Consider the following 20,280-nt stretch of genomic DNA (forward strand, 5'->3'; position numbering starts at 1 on the left):
AAAAACTTTGTCCCAGTCTGAACCCAGCCTCATTTATCTTTAGTCTTTGGCCTGCTGCCTAGGACGTAATAGGTGCTTGATTCATAGTTGAAGTATTAATATTAGAAATAATCCTTAGGAATGGCAGAAGAAGGAAAAAAAGAAAAATGGAAGGATTGGACAGACAAGAAAGTGGTAGGTTCCACAAGGTTGCTGCATGACAGTTCTGTACATGTTTGGTTGATATTAGTACCTTACTCATTTAGATGAAATGCATGAAGTGTTTTATGTGTTCCAGGTATGTATCGTATCACATAATTGTCAGGATCCTACATATCTGTCTTTGTTAAGAAGGATAATGAAGATGAAGACTGTGATGAAACTCCACCAACGTAGTGAATCTAGAACTTGTCCAGGGAAGGCAGCCCCTCTGGGCCAGGGGTTTGCAAATCTGGACTTGCTGGCAGTTTCACGCATCTTTCATCGTCCTGCCTGACCTACTTTTTGATGGAAGCAGGACAGGCGCCAGCAAAGAGGAAGAGATGGCAAGGGTGTGCTGAGCACGGGGCTGCGGTCAGGGAAGGAGGAGGACTGAGGTGAAGAATGGGCATCAGAGCCCGGGAGCTGCCCCGGAGCGGAAAGCGGTGCCGTGGCGGGAGGCGGTGCCGGGTTCACATTGGCCCAGCAGACGCCCCTCCCCTCCCCAGGACGCGCCCAGCGAAAGTGATCTTGCCTCGCAGCTGAGGGATGAGGCGACTTCGGGGCAACTGAGCAAACATGGCTGAGTTCACGCGGCTGCAGAACTGCCTGGCACTGATCCGTCTACGAAACCCGCCAGTCAATGCGATCAGGTAACGGGCTCTCGGCGATCAGTCCGGGGACGGCGAGCAGGATCGTACCTCCCTGCCTGCAGTGGAGGCTTTGACTTGCCTCTGCTGGTTTAAATAGAGAAAGACAAGGACACGGATAGAATCAGGGCATATGCCAGGACTTTTTACATTGGTAGCCTCGGTACCTGTTTGCAGAGAACTCTCATCTCCGTTTCGTTGATAAAGAAATCGAGGCTGAGAGGTAGACAGACGGCTAGAAGTTGGGGAGCTGCCCCTGAACCGGTCTGTCCGTACCAACTTCGTGCTGAACTCTTACTTGCAACTTTGACTTCTCACATGTACTTTCTAGTCCAGAGGTCTTAGTGCCTCTGTTCGTGCCAACTTCGTGCTGAACTCTTCTGCTTACTTGCAACTTTGACTTCTCAGATGCACTTTCTAGTCCAGAGGTCTTAGTGCTCTGCTGCCTGGACCCTGATCCCTCCCTTCCCAACCTGGAGTCCAGGCCACCCTTACAATGTGTGACTAAAAGCTTTGGGAGTCCAAAAATAAGGTGGTTTCACACTGTTAAAAATAAAGATCCCCATTAATGCCAATATAGTGAGTAAAAGAGAATTATGTCCTGGCCCAGAAACACAAAGCTGTATCTCTTGGTTTGTTCTAAACCTCAAGGTCTTAGTGCTTCGGTGAAGATCCATGTTAGAATAAGCTCATGTCAGAATTAGCCTATTAAATAGCATTTCCTGAAAAACTGCCATGCTGTTTATGTTCTTTTATCGTGCAGTACTTTTCTTGTTAAACTAGTAAAAGCATTACTTTAAAAAGTGAGATTAATGCTGCTGTTTTAAAAATTAATGATATATAGGTTTGTGCTAAGTCACTTTAGCCGTGTCTGAATCTGTGTGCCCCTATGGACTGTGTGCTCCTAGGCTCCTCTGTCCATGGGATTCTCCAGGCAAGAATACTGGAGTGAGTTGCCATGCCCTCCTCCATGGGATCTTTACCACCCAGGGATTGAACTCTTATGCCTCTTGCATTGGCAGGGAGGTTTTCACCACTAGCACCACCTAGTTCTTTTATATCTCTGAAAAAAGTGTAGTGATCAACCTGGGGAAATAACCACTCATCCACAGGGAGTAGGGTTAGAAATGATCATTTACAGAGAACATATAAAGCATAAAGAGAACGACTTTTGGTCAGAATCCTTACTGCATGCTGCTGGAGCAAAAAGAGACTGAAAGGAGAAGACATGCTAATTTTAACTGAATTTTTGTTCTACTGTTATCAGATTTGGTTTTATCATTAGCATTAATATTATAACTTTTAATATAAAATTTTGCATTTAATAATATTAAAATTTTCAGAAATAAAATCACACAAAGAATAAGTCCACTTACTTGCCACTCGGAATCAAGCAAAATATTGTTATTTCGGTTTTGATGAAGAAAAACATGAATACTACAATTACATATCAATTTTGAACTTTGTATTTCAATTAAAATTACTAAGTATTAGGACTCTGCCTTAATTTCTTCTCATAATGGTAACTGTGCCCATCTCTAACTTTGGGGGAAATAGTTCCACAGTTTAGTACCTATAACTAGGAATATTTTCCCATAACTACTTAAAATGTGTCTGGTATTTAACCTGTCCCCTTTCCCCCTTGCAGGAGAAATTTTAGTACTTACCTCGTTAAGTTGTGAGGTTTAAATGTGTTGCAGATTAGAAACTGACACTCAGAAGTTGTGTGTGTGTGTGTGTGTGTGTGTGTGTGTGCGCTTAGTTGTATCTGACTTTTCAACCCCATGCACTGCAGACTACCAGGCTCTTCTGTCCATGGGATTTTCCAGGCAAGAATACTGGAGTGGGTTGCCGTTTCCTACTCCAGGGGATCTTTCCAACTCAGCCGCATCTTTTGCATCTCTTTCATTGGCAGGCAAATTCTTTACCACTGCACCACCAGCTATCATTATTTTTATTATGCAAAAGGCCTGTTACAAGCCCCTACCAACAGGCCCTGCTGCTCAGGATTCATTGCAGCTGCATCAGGATTTTCTCCACTTGGCAATAAACACCTTTTGGCTCTTTCCTCTTGAACTTGTACTTAAGTGAAGGTATGTGTGCTAGCATGCTCATCCAGTTTAACAGGCTCCCTTTTTTTTTTTTTCTCTTTTTTGCTTTACACTTTTCATCTCCCCTTCCTATTTCTAATTTTATTTGGGAAATTATTTCTTCCTAGATAAGTGAGAGAGTCTTATTTGAATATTTTTTGGCCCAAACAGTTCAAATCTTTCTTTGTTCCTTTAGCTAAGCCAGATTTTTTTCTATTTGGATAAATGCCAACCCTCTTTATAAAGGTAGAAGATGCCTAATTACTAGATTTGTCTCCCAGAACAATGGCTTTTGTATTTTTTTTATTATATTCCACACAGTAATCCATGTTTTACATAGCAACCTAGGACACACACACACAAACACACATACAAATATGTACCTGAAAACAAAGATTAGTGAAACAAAATTTTCTTTTTATTTGATGTATTCTATTTTCACTCTGTTTCTTTGAAAAATGCTGGTCACAAGACATGACTTTATTTGATGACTCCTGGTTTTAAAAAATGGTCACAAAAAAGACTTCTAAAGTGACAGAAGGTAAAGTTCTTTGGTCATCACTCATGAAATGTTACCTTTAGACTCCATTTCTCCGTACCTGACAGTATTAAGGGGAGAAAATAATTTCTTAACCCCTGTGACTTTGATATAGCTATGAAGGTGTGGTCCCTTTTCATTCAGCTAGAATCTAGTAAAGCTGTATATATAACAGCCATTTTCATTCTTCTTTTTTTTTCTTGTTTGATTTTTGCAAAATTGTGTGTCTGTGTGTGTGTGTCCTCAGTCACTCAGTTGTGTCTGACTATTTGCGACCCCATGGACTGTAGCCCCTGCATTGGCAGGTGGAAGCTTCCCAGGTGGCTCCCGAGTATTAGGATTCTGCCTATCTCTGCTCATAATGGAAAACTGTGCCCATCTCAGACTTGTGGGATAAATAGTTCCACAGTTTGCTACCCACAACTAGGAATATTTTCCCATAACTACTTAAAATGTGTCTTATATTTAAACTGTCCCCTTTCCCCCTTTCAGGAGAACTTTTAATATCTATCTCATTAAGTCGTTGTGAGGTTTAAATGTGTTAGAGAGCTGACACTTAGCAAATGTTGTTTGTGTGCATGTGTGTGTGTGTGTGTGTGTGCTTAGTTGTGTCCGATTCTGTGACCCCATGCACTGTAGCCTACCAGGCTCTTCTGTCCAAGGGATTTTCCAGGCAAGAATATTGGAGTGGGTTGCCTTTGCCTATTCCAGGGGATCTAGAGTGGCTCAGTGGCAGAATCTGCCTGCCAATGCAGGAGACGTGGGTTCAGTCCCTGGGTTGGGAAGATCCCCTGGAGAAGGAAATGGCAACCTGCTCTGGTAGTCTTGCCTGGAAAATTCCATGGACAGAGGAACCTGGAGGGCTACAGTCCATGGGGTCGCAGAAGAGTCAGACACAACTTAGCAACTAAACAACAACAACAAATGATGCAAAATTAACAAGAAGATAAGATATAAAAGAGTAGGGGTTGATTGAAATGGGAAAAGCCAGACTTGTCTCCTCAGTGGCACAGATTGAGCTCATTTTGGATAATTTTGCAGCCATTGTTTATCCAGAAAGCAGTATGCGACTTTTGGACTTCTCAGTATGCTGGATGGTTCAAATTCCATTTTTCTTTAGCAGACTTGGTTTCTAATTAAATCAACTGAAGGCAAGAGGTTTTGTTTGATTTCATCTGGGTTAAATGGTGAAAAGTAACTAGGTGAAAGGGAATTACTATATACAAGAGCCAGTATCTCCTTTATTCCCTGAGGTTTTTAATTAATTAATTTATTTTTTAATACCAAAAACATTTTGTATTGGGATATAATCAATTAGCAATGTTAGTTGCTGGTTTGAACAATCTGGCTTTAGTTGTTTTTTGCTTTAAGTTTTTTTCTCCCTGTATAAAAATTCCCCCATATTACTTAGAATTCTAAGGCAAAATTCACTGGACTCTGGTTTTATAATTTTTTCTTTAAGCAATTCTTCACTACTCTTCCTAGAGCTCCTCCTTTGCCATCCCTTGGCGCTTATTGATCCTCTCAGTTCAGTTCAGTTGCTCAGTTGTGTCCGACTCTTTGCAACCCCATGAATCGCAGCACGCCAGGCCTCCCTGTCCATCACCAACTCCCGGAGTTCACTCAGACTCACATCCATCGAGTCGGTGATGCCATCCAGCCATCTCATCCTCTGTCGTCCCCTTCTCCTCCTGCCCCCAAACACTCCCAGCATCAGGGTCTTTTCCAATGAGTCAACTCTTCGCATGAGGTGGCCAAAGTGCTGGAGTTTCAGCTTTAGCATCATTCCTTCCAAAGAAATCCCAGGGCTGATCTTCAGAATGGACTGGTTGGATCTCCTTGCAGTCCAAGGGGCTCTCAAGAGTCTTCTTCAACACCACAGTTCAAAAGCATCAATTCTTCAGTGCTCAGCTTTCTTTACAGTCCAACTCTCACATCCATACATGACCACAGGAAAAACCATAGCCTTGACTAGACAGACCTTTGTTGGCAAAGTAATGTCTCTGGTTTTCAATATGCTATCTAGGTTGGTCATAACTTTTCTTCCAAGGAGTAAGTGTCTTTTAATTTCATGGCTGCAGTCACCATCTGCAGTGATTTTGGAGCCCCCCCAAAAAAGTCTGACACTGTTTCCACTGTTTCCCCATCTATTTCCACTGTTTCCCCATCTATTTCCCATGAAGTGATGGGACCAGATGCCATAATCTTCATTTTCTGAATGTTGAGCTTTAAGCCAACTTTTTCACTCTCCACTTTCACTTTCATCAAGAGGCTTTTTAGTTCCTCTTCACCTTCTGCCAGAAGGGTGGTGTCATCTGCATATCTGAGGTTATTGATATTTCTCCCAGCAATCTTGATTCCAGCTTGTGCTTCTTCCAGCCCAGCATTTCTCATGATGTACTCTGCATAGAAGTTAAATAAGCAGGGTGACAATATACAGCCTTGACGTACTCCTTTTCCTATTTGGAACCAGTCTGTTGCTCCATGTCCAGTTCTAACTGTTGCTTCCTGACCTACATACAGGTTTCTCAAGAGGCAGGTCAGGTGGTCTGGTATTCCCACCTCTTGAGGAATTTTCCACAGTTTATTGTGATCCTCACAGTCAAAGGCTTTGGCATAGTCAATACAGCAGAAATAGATGTTTTTCTGGAATTCTCTTGCTTTTTCGATGATCCAGCGGATGTTGGCAATTTGATCTCTGGTTCCTCTGCCTTGTCTAAAACCAGCTTGAACATCTGGAAGTTCATGGTTCACGTATTGCTGAAGCCTGCTTGAAGAATTTTGAGCATTACTTTACTAGCGTGTGAGATGAGTGCAATTGTGTGGAAGGTTGAGCATTCTTTGGCATTGCCTTTCTTTGGGATTGGAATGAAAACTGACCTTTTCCAGTCCTGTGGCCACTGCTGAGTTTTCCAAATTTGCTGGCATATTGAGTGCAGCACTTTCACAGCATCATCTTTCAGGATTTGAAATAGCTCAACTGGAATTCCATCACCTCCACTAGCTTTGTTTGTAGTGATGCTTTCTATGGCCCACCTGACTTCACATTCCAGGATGTCTGGCTCTAGGTGAGTGATCACACCATTGTGATTATCTTGGTCTTGAAGATCTTTTTTGAACAGTTCTTCTGTGTATTCCTGCCACCTCTTCTTAATATCTTCTGCTTCTGTTAGGTCCATACCATTTCTGTCCTTTATGGAGCCCATCTTTGCATGAAATGTTCCCGTGGTATCTCTAATTTTCTTGAAGAGATCCCTAGTCTTTCCCTTTCTGTTGTTTTCCTCTATTTCTTTGCACTGATCGCTGAGGAAGGCTTTCTTATCTCTCTTGCTATTCTTTGGAACTCTGCATTCAGATGCTTATATCCTTCCTTTTCTCCTTTGCTTTTCGCTTCTCTTCTTTTCACAGCTATTTGTAAGGCCTCCCCAGACAGCTATTTTGCTTTTTTGCATTTCTTTTCCATGGGGATGGTCTTGATCCCTGTCTCCTGTACAATGTCACGACCCTCCATCCATAGTTCATCAGGCACTCTATCTATCAGATCTAGTCCCTTAAATCTATTTCTCACTTTCACTGTATAATCATAAGGAATTTGATTTAGGTCATACCTGAATGGTCTAGTGGTTTTCCCTACTTTCTTCAATTTAAGTCTGAATTTGGCCATAAGGAGTTCATGATCTGAGCCACAGTCAGCTCCTGGTCTTGTTTTTGTTGACTGTATAGAGCTTCTGCATCTTTGGCTGCAAAGAATATAATCAATCTGATTTCAGTGTTGACCATCTGGTGATGTCCATGTGTAGAGTCTTCTCTTGTGTTGTTGGAAGAGGGTGTTTGCTATGACCAGTGCATTTTCTTGGCAAAACTCTATTAGATCCTCTGCTTCTTGGCAAATTCTCCTGTCTTGGTCTCGTTGGACTCCTTGGTACTGAATAACTCAGCTGAGCCTCTCCTGCCTCTTAAATATCTAGAGGATCTACTCTCAACTCTTTTTTTTTTTTTTTTTTCCCTTTGGCAAACTCATTCAGTTTTGGTTTTAACTATCTCCTCTGGGGATGACTCCCTCATCTACTGAAACTTGACAAAAATTTACCAAATGCCCTTCCTTTCCCAGACCTTGTCATTACCTTTCAAATGAGTTAGGCTTGGCTACTAGTTACAGAAAACTCAATGTAATAGTGGATTAAACAAGAAAAAGTTCATGTCTGTCACAGCAGTGTCCTGGAATGACTGGTATGGCTACTCCACGATCATCGGGATCTCAGTTCTACCTGTCTTTTGCTCTGCCATCCTTAATTAGTAGCTTCCACCTCTTGATTCATAATGGCTGCTCCCAATCTAGACATCATATCTGGATTCCTGCCAGGAGTAGTGAGTTGTAAGAGAGAAAAGCATACCCAGTCCTTTAAGGACTGTTCCCTAAGGTTGCAGATACTAAGTCCATTTCCATTCCATTGGCCAGAACTTAATGCCTTGAGCTGAACTTGCTGCTGTGAAATATAGTCTTTATTTTAGGCAGCCATGTATCCAGCTAAAAACCGATTAATACTTTGAAGAAGGTCAAAGTATTAGTATTAGTTTAAAGTATTAAGTATTAGTTTGTGGGTAACTTGCATCCCCTGCCACATGACTTAGACTGTTATTTTTAGACAATTTCAGTTTTCTTTTATTAGACCAATATGACAAATCAAAAGCACTTTCTTTCAGAATTTCCACATCATTTTCTCTGTACCTTTATTATAGCAGTCATCTCAGTATGATATTGCGTTGTGTACACTGTTGTCTCTAGGATGTTTTAAACTCCTTTCACTATACATAGAAGATGTGTGTAATATTTTTAAATTGATAGTGTTGATTCTAAGTGGTCAAAGTTACAGCAAAATGCAGGAAAACACTTTGATTTTCTGAAGTTTATGTGTTTAATCACCTCAGGGCTTACTTTACAGTAGACATATATTATATCTTAAATTAGTGAAAATTTAACAATAAGTATCTAGGATTTTTCTACATCATGTATATGTTTAATTTTTAATTGTTAGGAAAGAAAAAAATAAACTGAGATGGTAGAAATTTGATTGTGACTAATGCTTCATGTAATTTTTTCCCCCTTTTAGTACAACTGTTGCCCGTGGAATAAAAGAGAGTCTGCAGAAAGCTATAACAGATGATACAGTTAAAGCCATTGTGATTTGTGGAGCAGATGGCATCTTCTGTGCAGGTAATGTGTCCAACCCTTTCCCACTCTCTCTGACATATCACACAGACTGAGCTCAGTGCTGCGTTACCTGTACCCATGGGCAATCCTATAGTATAGGTAATGAATATGGGAGGAAGAAGAAACATTATGGAGAAGGAGACAAAGAGTCACAGGAGAGACCCAGAGAAGATGCTGACCTTACTCTCTTTTATATTGGATTGGTCCTTTGGAGGACATTTAGTTCCAGACTTGATAGCTATTATACCTGCTAGTATACACCAACCAGTCCATCCTAAAGGAGATCAGTCCTGGGTGTTCATTGGAGGGACTGATGTTGAAACTGAAACTCCAATACTTTGGCCACCTGATGTGAAGAGCTGACTCACTGGAAAAGACCCTGATGCTGGGAAAGATTGAGGGCAGGAGGAGAAGGGGACAACAGAGGATGAGATGGTTGGATGGATGAGATGGTTGGATGGCATCACCGACTCAATGGACAGGGGATTGGGTGGACTCCGGGAGTTGGTGATGGACAGGGAGGCCTGGCGTGCTGCAATTCATGGGGTCGCAAAGAGTCGGATACGACTGAGCAACTGAACTGATACACCTAGGGCTACCCTCATAGCTCAGTTGTTAAGAATCTGCCTGCAATGCAGGAAACCCTGATTCGATTCCTCAGTCAGAACGATCCGCTGGAGAAGGGATCGGCTACTCACTCCAGTATTCTTGGGCTTCCTTTGTGGCTCAGCTGGTAAAGAATCTGCCTGCAATGTGGGAGACTTGAGTTCAATCCCTAGATTGATCCCCTGGAGAAGGGAAAAACTACCTACTCCAGTATTCTGGCCTGGAGAATTCCATGGACTATACATGCAGTCCGTGGGGTCACAAAAAGTCGAACACAACTGAGCAACTTTCACTTTCACTTTTCACTTCAATATACACCTACTGGTACATACCTGCTCTGCATATGTCTCTACCTTATGTGAGGTTGGGCAACTTCCTTAAATCTCCTGAAATCCAATTTCTCTGTTTATAAAATGGATACCATAATATGATTACCTTAACAGAGTTTTGTGAGGTTAAAAGAGATAACACATCTGAAAGCCCCTAGAGCAGTACCTGGATGAAGAAGATGTTCAATAAATGTTATTTTTTATTTCACACAGTCTTGAAATGGAGTTCATTTTTTTTCTGTCACCCATTTCAGTGACCATGCACTCTTAATTATCCTGTGAAGGGGTGGGATGGAGGACAGAAATGACGATGAAGTTTCTAGGACAGGCCATTGGCCTGTAATTTAATTTTGTGTGCTTTGCAGTGTCTTGGTGAATACAAGGATCAAACCAAAAAGTTTTCCCTAAATGATGATGTTTAAAATTTGACTATCAGCATTCAACTGAAATACAGTTCACTTATCCTACAATTTATGTAGGAATTACCACTGATTTTCAAAAGAGATCAAGCCCTGAGCCTTTGGAGTGGGAGCACTGACTCCAAGACCCTAGACTACCAGAGAACTAACCCTCAGTTCAGTTCAGTCCAGTTCAGTCTCTCAGTCGTGTCTGACTCTTTGAGACCCCATGAATTGCAGCACGCCAGGCCCTCCTGTCCATCACCAACTCCCAGAGTTCACTCAAACTCACATCCATCGAGTCAGTGATGCCATCCAGCCATCTCATCCTCTGTCATCCCCTTCTCCTCCTGCCCCCAATCCCTCCCACCATCAGAGTCTTTTCCACTGAGTCAACTCTTTGCATCAGGTAGCCAAAGTACTGGAGTTTCAGCTTTAGCATCATTCCTTCCAAAGAACACCCAGGACTGATCTCCTTTAGAATGGACTGGCTGGATCTCCTTGCAGTCCAAGGGATTCTTAAGAGTCTTCTCCAACACCACATTTCAAAAGCATCAATTCTTCGGCACTCAGCTTTCTTCACAGTCCAACTCTCACATCCATACATGACTACTGGAAAAACCATATAGCCTTGACTAGACAGACATTTGTTGGCAAAGTAATGTCCCTGCTTTTGAATATGCTATCTATGTTGGTCATAACTTTCCTTCCAAGAAGTAAGTGTCTTTTAATTTCATGGCTGCAATCACCATCTGCAGTGATTAGGGAGTACCAAATAGTGAGAACTCACACAAAGGAAACCACTTGAAACCACCAGTAGCGCCCTGTGCAGGATGCCACATCTAAACAACAAACAAAACAAAAGTACAAGCCAAATCATCAGCAGACAGGATTACCACCTCACTCAGCCTTGCTCATCAAAGGAAAAACAAACAAAGAAACAAAAACTCAGCACAAATCTCACCCTATATGAAGCTTACACAAGCCACTGGACAACCTTAGGAGGGTAGAAACCAAAAGAGGAAAGAATTCAAACTTGAAGCCTTGGAAAAGGAGACCTAAAACACAATAAGTTAAAATAAAAACAATGAAAAGGCAGAGAAATACTACACAAATGAAGGAACCAACTGGAAACACAGAAGTCCAAATAAATGAAGAGGAAATAGGCAAACTACCTGAAAAGAATTCTGAAAAGAATTCAGAATAATGATAGTAAAGATGATAAAAAAATCTTGAAAACAAAATGGAGAAATGAAAAAGAATCAATTAATAAAGACCTAAAAGAATGAAGAATAAACATGCAGAGACAAAAAACACAATTGCTGAAATTAAAAATACTCTGCTAAGTCGCTTCAGTCATGTCCGACTCTGTGAGACCCCATAGACAGCAGCCCAACAGGCTCCCCCGTCCCTGGGATTCTCCAGGCAAGAACACTGGAGTGGGTTGCCATTTCCTTCTCCAATGCATGAAAGTGAAAGTGAAGTTGTTCAGTTGTGTCCGAATCTTAGCGACCCCATGCATTGCAGCCTACCAAGCTCCTCTGTCCATGGGATTTTCCAGGCAAGAGTACTAGAGTGGGTTGCCATTGCCTTCTCCATTATTAGAGAAATGCAAGTCAACACCACAATGAAATATCACCTCACACCAGTCAGAATGGCCATCATCAAAAAATCTACAAACAATAAATGCTGGAGAGGGTGTGGAGAAAAGGGAATGCTCTTGCACTGTTGGTGGGAATGTAAATTGGTACAACCACTATGGAAGATGATATGGTGATTCCTTAAAAAACTAGGAATAAAACCACCATATGACCCAGCAATCCCACTCCTAGGCATATACCCTGAGGAAACCAAAATTGAGAAAGACACATGTATCCCATTGTTCATTGCAGCACTATTTACAATAGCTTAGAAGATGGAAGCAACCTAGATGTCTGTTGACAGATGAATGGATAAAGAAGTTGTGGTATATATACACAATGGAATATTACTCAGCCACAAAAAGGAACACATTTGAATCAGTTCTGTTGAGGTGGATAAACCTAGAGCCTATTACACAGAGTGAAATGAGTCAGAGAGAGAAAGATAAATATCATATTCTACTGCACATTCTAATGCACTGGAGAAGGGAATGACAAACCACTTCAGTATTTTTGCCTTGAGAACCCCATGACCAGTATGTAACGGCAAAATGATGGGATTTTTTGCCAGGTCGGTAGGTGCCCAATATGCTACTGGAGATCAGTGGAGAAATAACTCCAGAAACAATGAAAGGATGAAGCCAAAGCAAAAACAATACCCTGTTGTGGATGTGACTGGTGATAGAAGCAAGGTCCAATGCTGTAAAGAGCAATATTACATAGGAACCTGGAATGTCAGGTCCATGAATCAAGGCAAATTGGAAGTGGTCAAACAGGAGATGGCAAGAGTGAACGTCAACATACTAGGAATCAGCGAACTAAAATGGACCAGAATGGGTGAATTTAAATCAGATGACCATTATATCTACTAGTGTGGGCAGGAATCCCTTAGAAGAAAAGGAGTAGCCATCATGGTCAACAAAAGAGTCCAAGATGCAGTACTTGGATGCAATCTCAAAAATGACAGAATGATCTCTGTTTGTTTCCAGGGCAAACCATTCAATATCACAGTAATCCAAGCCTATACCCCAACCAGTAATGCTGAAGAAGCTGAAGTTGAACAGTTCTATGAAGACCTACAAGACCTTTTAGAACTAACACCCAAAAAAGATGTCCTTTTCATTATAGGGGACTGGAATGCAAGAGTAGGAAGTCAAGAAACACCTGGAGTAACAGGCAGATTTGGCCTTGGAATATGGAATGAAGCAGGGCAAAGGCTAATAGAATTTTGCCAAAAGAACGCACTGGTCATAGCAAACACCTTCTTCCAACAACACAAGAGAAGACTCTACACGTGGACATCACCAGATGGTCAACACTGAAATCAGACTGATTATGTTCTTTGCAGCCAAAGATGGAGAAACTCTATACAGTCAGCAAAAACAAGTCACAGTCTGAGCTGACTGTGGCTCAGATCATGAACTCCTTACTGCCAAATTCAGACTTAAATTGAAGAAAGTAGGGAAAACCACTAGACCATTCAGGTATGACCTAAATCAAATTCCTTATGATTATACAGTAGATATGATAGAGTGCCTGATGAACTATGGATGGAGGTTTGTGACATTGTACAGGAGACAGGGATCAATACCATCCCCATGGAAAAGAAATGCAAAAAAGCAAAATAGCTGTCTGGGGAGGCCTTACAAATAGCTGTGAAAAGAAGAGAAGCGAAAAGCAAAGGAGAAAAGGAAAGATATAAGCATCTGAATGCAGAGTTCCAAAGAATAGCAAGGAGAGATAAGAAAGCCTCCTCAGTAAGCAATGCAAAGAAATAGAGGAAAACAACAGAAAGGGAAAGACTAGAGATCTCTTCAAGAAAATTAGAGATACCAAGGGAACATTTCATGCAAAGATGGGCTCGATAAAGGACAGAAATGGCATGGACCTAACAGAAGCAGAAGATATTAAGAAGAGGTGGCAGGAATACACAGAAGAACTGTACAAAAAAGATCTTCAAGACCAAGATAATCATGATAGTGTGAAAACTGACCTAAAGCCAGAAATCCTGGAATGTGAAGTCAAGTGGGCCTTAGAAAGATTCACTGTGAACAAAGCTAGTGGAGGTGATGGAATTCCAGTTGAGCTATTTCAAATCTTGAAAGATGATGCTGTGAAAGTACTGCACTCAATATGCTAGCAAATTTGAAAAACTCAGCAGTGGCCACAGGACTGGAAAAGGTAAGTTTTCATTCCAATTCCAAAGAAAGGCAATGCCAAAGAATGCTCAACCTTCCGCACAACTGCACTCATCTCACACGCTAGTAAAATAATGCTTAAAATTCTCCAAGCCAGGCTTCAGCAATACGTGAACCATGAACTTCCAGATGTTCAAGCTGGTTTTAGACAAGGCAGAGGAACCAGAGATCAAATTGCCAACATCCGCTGGATCATCGAAAAAGCAAGAGAATTCCAGAAAAACATCTATTTCTGCTGTATTGACTATGCCAAAGCCTTTGGCTGTGTGGATCACAATAAACTGTGGAAAATTCTTCAAGAGGTGGGAATACCAGACTACCTGACCTGCCTCTTGAGAAACCTATATGCAGGTCAGGAAGCAACAGTTAGAACTGGACATGGACCAACAGACTGGTTCCAAATAGGAAAAGGAGTATGTCAAGACCGTATATTGTCACCCTGCTTATTTAACTTCTGTGCAGTGTACATCATGAGAAATGCTGGGCTGGAAGAAACACAAGATGGAATCAAGATTGCTGGGAGAAATATCAATAACCTCAGATACGCAGATGACACCACCCTTCTGGCAGAAAGTGAAGAGGAACTAGAAAGCCTATTGATGAAGGTGAAAGAGGAGAGTGAAAAAGTTGGCTTAAAGATCAACATTCAGAAAATAAAGATCATGGCATCTGGTCCCGTCACTTCATGGGAAATAGATGGGAAAACAGTGGAAACAGCGTCAGACTTTATTTTTGGGGAGGGCTCCAAAATCACTGCAGATGGTGACTGCAGCCATGAAATTAAAAGACACTCCTTGGAAGGAAAGTTATGATCAACCTAGATAGCATATTCAAAAGCAGAGACATTACTTTGCCAACAAAGGTCCATCTAGTCAAGGCTATGGTTTTTCCAGTGGTCATGTACGGATGTGAGAGTTGGACTGTGAAGAAAGCTGAGTGCCGAAGAATTGATGCTTTTGAACTGTGGTGTTGAGAAGACTCTTGAGAATCCCTTGGACTGCAAGGAGATCTGACCAGTCCATTCTGAAGGAGATCAGTCCTGGGATTTCTTTGGAAGGAATGATGCTAAAGCTGAAACTCCAGCACTTTGGCCACCTCATGCGAAGAGTTGACTCATTGGAAAAGACTCTGATGCTGGGAGGGATTGGGGGCAGGAGGAGAAGGGGACGACAGAGGATGAGATGGCTGGATGGCATCACTGACTCGATGGATGTGAGTCTGAGTGAACTCTGGGAGTTGGTGATGAACAGGGAGGCCTGGCGTGCTGTGATTCATGGGGTCGCAAAGAGTCGGACACGACTGAGCGACTGAACTGAACTGAACTGTTTGAAGGCAAGCTTCTATTCATTGGCGTGAAACCAGAACTCCCTGAACTTTAAACAAATGGTGAAGTAAAGTAGAGAAATGATGGGGCTTTCCAGCCATTTGACCCATGTCTTAGTACTTACGAACCTCAATAGGCCCTGACGTCAATAAGCCTGGAGTGACAACATCCGAAATGCCACGTATACCAGAGTCCCTGTTCTGGACGCCACTGGTTGGGGTCCTTTAATGGACTGGTGTTCCGGAGTTGGCGATAAGAAAGTAAAAGAGAGAAAGAGGCTGATATTCCCTGGTTTATGCAGAGAACCAATAAAGCCCTTGACACAGGGCTTGCATCACCTATGAAGGCACCTGGCCCTCTCGAGGGGGTGAAGGCACAGAGCACCTTCTCGAGAGGGTCTTAGAAGCCCAGGCAGGAGAGTGAGCACGACGGATTTCTATGCTCCAGAGAATTAGCCGGAGAGAGAGAGACAGAGAAAGAGAGAGAGAGAGAGAAAGAAAGAAAGGAAGACACAGGGACCCAAGCTCTGATGGAGCAAAGGTGCTTTAATGATCTTTCTTGAGTATATATAGGCTGTTGTACAAGAAATTTCTTTCGACAGTGATAAAGATCAGAAAACCAAATGTACAGCAACCATTACCAAGGGAACAAGGGAATAATGGTCACAAGGTCAGGAGACAACCCATATCTCAAGAAAGGGGATGGAGACTAAGCAGTTTTGTCGCAAAGAGAATGTTTACTAAAGGAGATTCAAGCCTGTCTCACACAATGACCTCAGTTCCTGGGAGCAGCGTGCTGTTCCATTTTGATAAGGAACAAAGGACTTATGAGAAACAGAATGTAGGAATCCTCCTGTTAAACACTCCCTGACAGTTGCTCAGTTGTGGTCCAATTCTTTGCAACTCCATGGACTTCAGCCAGCTAGGCTCCTTCTGTCCATGGGATTTCCCAGGCAAGAATACTGGAGTGGGTTGCCATTACCTTCTCCAAGGGATCTTCCTAATCCAGGGATCCAACCTGCATCTCCTGTGTCTCCTGCATTGCAGGCAGAATTTTTACCTGTTGAGTCATGGGGGAAGTCGCTTTATAATGAGTATTATTTTTGTAACTAAGAAAACGAGTAAATGTTACTTTCATTGATTGCAAAAGAGTCTATCAGAAAAATGTAATTCTAAGCTGGTTGATCAACATATAACTCACAAATATATCTGCATTTTATGAGGTTTTTTATTGTAATAAATGATGCCCTTAAAAAAGATACAAGTCTAAATGGCTGTGAAGAGAGTTGGTGAGCGATATCATGCCAAAAATGAGGAGGGGCTAACTCAATCTCAGAATCTTTGCTTCCTTTCTCTGAACTTTCAAATTTTTCTGAAGGTAGAGTTATTACTATCATATGGAAAAACAGATTTTAGATTACAGGACTTCTAATAAATATTTGATGACTTTCATATCATTCTGCATTTTTCAGGCTACTTGTTGCTTTACTTCGTCTGCAGCCAAAGAATAAAGTGTTTCAGGGATCCAAAGAGCTCTGAGATTCCTTAAGTGCTATCTGATAGTTTATTGTTAAATAGCAAAGCCTCAGCCTTCCTCAGCTCTCTTTTTTCCTTTTCTCTGTGTTCTTAGGTGCCGATATTAGAGAATTCAAAGTTCATAAGACCTTTGACATACAACTGGGAGATATAGTAGATGAAATACAGAGAAACAAGAAGCCTGTGGTGGCAGCTATCCAAAAGTTGGCTTTAGGAGGGGGACTGGAGCTGGCCCTGGGCTGTCACTATAGAATTGCCCATGCAGAGGTAAGAGAGGGGATCCATACAGGAATTTATGTAGGGAGCTTTTCTTTAAAGCAAGCATTAATGTTGTCATAAGCGTAAGAGGTGATCACTGTAAATGGCTAGCTTACTGGTTGATAACGCTCAGGTATTTCTGGCACTGGGGTTCAGCTGTTATATACCAGTATAGGGGCACTGGTTGTTGAAATGTTGAATTATGTCCATTCTAGCTGATAAATAGCTGCTACCCTGAGCCTGTAACTGACCCTTCACTAGCCCTCGGCCCTCCCTGTGAACCACTAGCTAAAGGGGAACTCCTGTACAGTGCTGTTGCCCACATCAAATTTCACGAAGCCACGCTTATACAGATGAAGTATTAAATATTTGGACATAACTTCTGAGTATGCATGTTTATTTAAATTTTCATTTCCTATCTCAAACATTTCAGTTTTGTGGTCTCATAATTATTAGTACTTAAGAAGACAAGTTCCTATTGAAAACAGCACACAACTAGTAAATACATTTATTTCTGAAAATAGATTTAATTTAGGTTATTAGACATATAGATTGAAGTTTGTGATGCCTGCCTTACAATAGTAATATTTTTATAAGTGATATATTTTCTGATAATAAAGGTAATATTCATCACTGTAATAGACTATAAAATATAATAAAGTCATCTTTATATTAAAGTCACCATAAACTCACAGTTCAGAAATAACTGCTATTAACATTTTATCTTTTTTCATTCTGATTCTTTTCCTGTGTAACATTTTTTCTTACATTTATTTTTCTTTGCAACCTTTCTTTAAAAAAAAAATCTATGGAATTTTACTGTACTTGTATTCTATTTTCTACTAATACCATATTTAAATTATTATTATATATTTTTTATCCATTCTACCATTGTCTACTATTTATTTACATTTAACATAATTACGGATGAGGAAGGACTTTGGCCACCTTTCTATTTGTTTTCTACATCTTATATTTCTTTTAATTCTTCAATTTCTCCATTAATACTTTTCTTTGTGTTAAATGGATAAATTCTGGTAATGGATAAATGGATAAATTCTCTTATCGTTTCTTTTACTGTATATATTTTAGTTATTTTCTTAGTGGTGGTTGCCCTAGGGATTATAATTAACATCTTAATTTGCAATAAACTAGTTCAGATTCATACCAACTTAGGTTCAATAGTATGCAAAAAATTTGCCCCCTTACAGTTCTGTTACACACTTGCTTTATATTGTTATTGTCACAAATTATATCATTATACATTGCATGCCCATAAACATAAATATATTATTATTGCTTAATGTAATGGTCTTTTAGATCAGATGAGAAAAAAGAGGAATTACAAGCAAAAAATTAATTACATTAGTACTGTCTTTTAGATTTACCCATATAATTACCCTTTAACAGTATTCTTTATTCTTTCACATGGATTTAAGTTACCATCTAGTGTCTTTTCATTTTATGCTGAAGGATTTCTTGTATGGCAGATCTGCTAGCAACAATTTCAGTTTTTATTTATCTGAAAAATGTCTTAATTTGGCTTCATTTTTAAAGACTAATTTTGTTGGAAGTAGAATTATTGGTTGATAGTATTTTTCTTTCAGTACTTTGGACATGTCATCCCACTACCTTCTGGCCTCCATAGTTTCTGATGAGAAATTTACTGTTAATCTTATTGAAAATATTTCTTAAAAATATCATTTTAAATGGTTATATGATTTCCCCTCTTATACTAATAGATTCATAATTTATTTAACCTTTTCCCTTTGTTTTAATTTTTTTAATGCAACTTATAAATAAAGATGAGCTTCCCTGGTGGCTCAGAGGTAAAAGAATCTGCCTGCAATGCAGGAGCCTCAGGAGACTCTGGTTCAATCCCTGGGTCAGGAAGATCCCTTGGAGGAGGGGATGGCAACCCACTCTAGTATTCTTGCCTAGAGAATCTCATGGACAGAGGAGCCTGGCAGGCTATAGTCCATGGGGTCAAAAAGAGTCAGCTACTACTGAAGTAACTTAGTGTGCACACATGCATAAATAAAGACACATATCTTGTGTTCCTTTTTCTGTGTTCCTTATATCATGACCTTCTGAACACTGAATGCAGATCTAAGTTACACGCAATAATAAGTCAGGGAATGGGGATGACTAGTGGTGGGGAAAATGGTGATTAACAGCTAGGAAAGCCTCATGTGAGAGAGACTCAAACATTCCAGGTATATTGGAGCTGTTGGCATCACAGCTTGGATAAATGGCGGTCTGTATTTCAGTACCCTCCTCCTCCCATCCTTATACCTGGGAAATGACTAACAGAGCTTTGGCCACTTTTAAGACTAGGCAGGTCATGTGATTAAGGTCTCAAGCTCACCCTCTCATCTGAATTGAGTTGCTGCCTGACTTTCTTTCTTCCTACCTTTCTTCTTTCCTTCCTTCCTACCTTCCTTTCTATACTTCACTTACATATAATTCATATACCATACAATAGCTTCACTTACATATAATTCATATACCATATAATTCACTCATTTAAAATGTACAGTACAATAGTATATTAGTATATTCACAGAGTTATGCAGTGTATACCACAATTGACTTTAGAATATCTCATTGCTCCCCAAAGAAACTTCACACTGTTTAGGAGTAACCCACCGTTTCCCTCTCCCCCAGTCCCAGCAACCACTAATCTATTTTCTGTCTATATGGATTTGCCTATTCTAGACATTTCATGAAAATGGAACCATAAAATATATTGTGTCTGTTTTTTTCCACTCAGCATTATTTTTTTCATTGTAGCATGTCATTAGTATTTCATTCCTTCCCATGACTGAATATTTCTTTTTATGGATATACCATATTTTCTTTATCCATTTATTATTTGATGGGCATTTGGATGGTTTCTCCTTTCTTGGATTTATAAACAATGATGCTATGAAAATTTTCACACAAGTGTTTTTTTGTGGGCATGTTTTCATTTCTTTGGGTTATGTATATAGGAGTGGAATAGCTGGGTAGTTGTTGTTCAGTTGCTAAGTCATATCTGACTCTTTGTGACCCCGTGGATTGCAGCACACCAGGCTTCTCTGTCCTTCACTATCTCCCAGAGTTTGCTCAAACTCATGTCCATTGAATCGGTGGTGTCATCCAGGCTTCTCATCCTCTGTCACCCACTTCTCCCCCTGCCCTCAATCTTTCCCAGTATCAGGGTCTTTTCCAATAAATTGGCTCTTCATATCAGTTGGCCAAAGTACTGAAGCCTCAACTTCAGCATCAGTCCTTCTAATGAATATTTAGAGTTGATTTCCTTTAGGATTGACTGGTTTGATCT

General features: G+C 40.6%; 1 protein-coding gene across 1 annotated transcript in view; it reads left to right on the forward strand.

The window, feature by feature from the left end:
- Positions 1-719: 719 nt before the first annotated feature.
- EHHADH (enoyl-CoA hydratase and 3-hydroxyacyl CoA dehydrogenase) overlaps positions 720-20,280 on the forward strand; it is a 53,342-nt gene continuing 33,781 nt past the window's right edge. The window contains 3 exon segments of the mRNA NM_001075780.2: positions 720-830; positions 8,567-8,670; positions 16,792-16,964. Coding sequence (NP_001069248.2) covers positions 757-830; positions 8,567-8,670; positions 16,792-16,964 — 351 coding nt within the window. The 5' untranslated portion in view covers positions 720-756.

The sequence above is a fragment of the Bos taurus genome, chromosome 1 (assembly GCF_002263795.3).
Source record: "Bos taurus isolate L1 Dominette 01449 registration number 42190680 breed Hereford chromosome 1, ARS-UCD2.0, whole genome shotgun sequence".
Taxonomy (NCBI): domain Eukaryota; kingdom Metazoa; phylum Chordata; class Mammalia; order Artiodactyla; family Bovidae; genus Bos; species Bos taurus.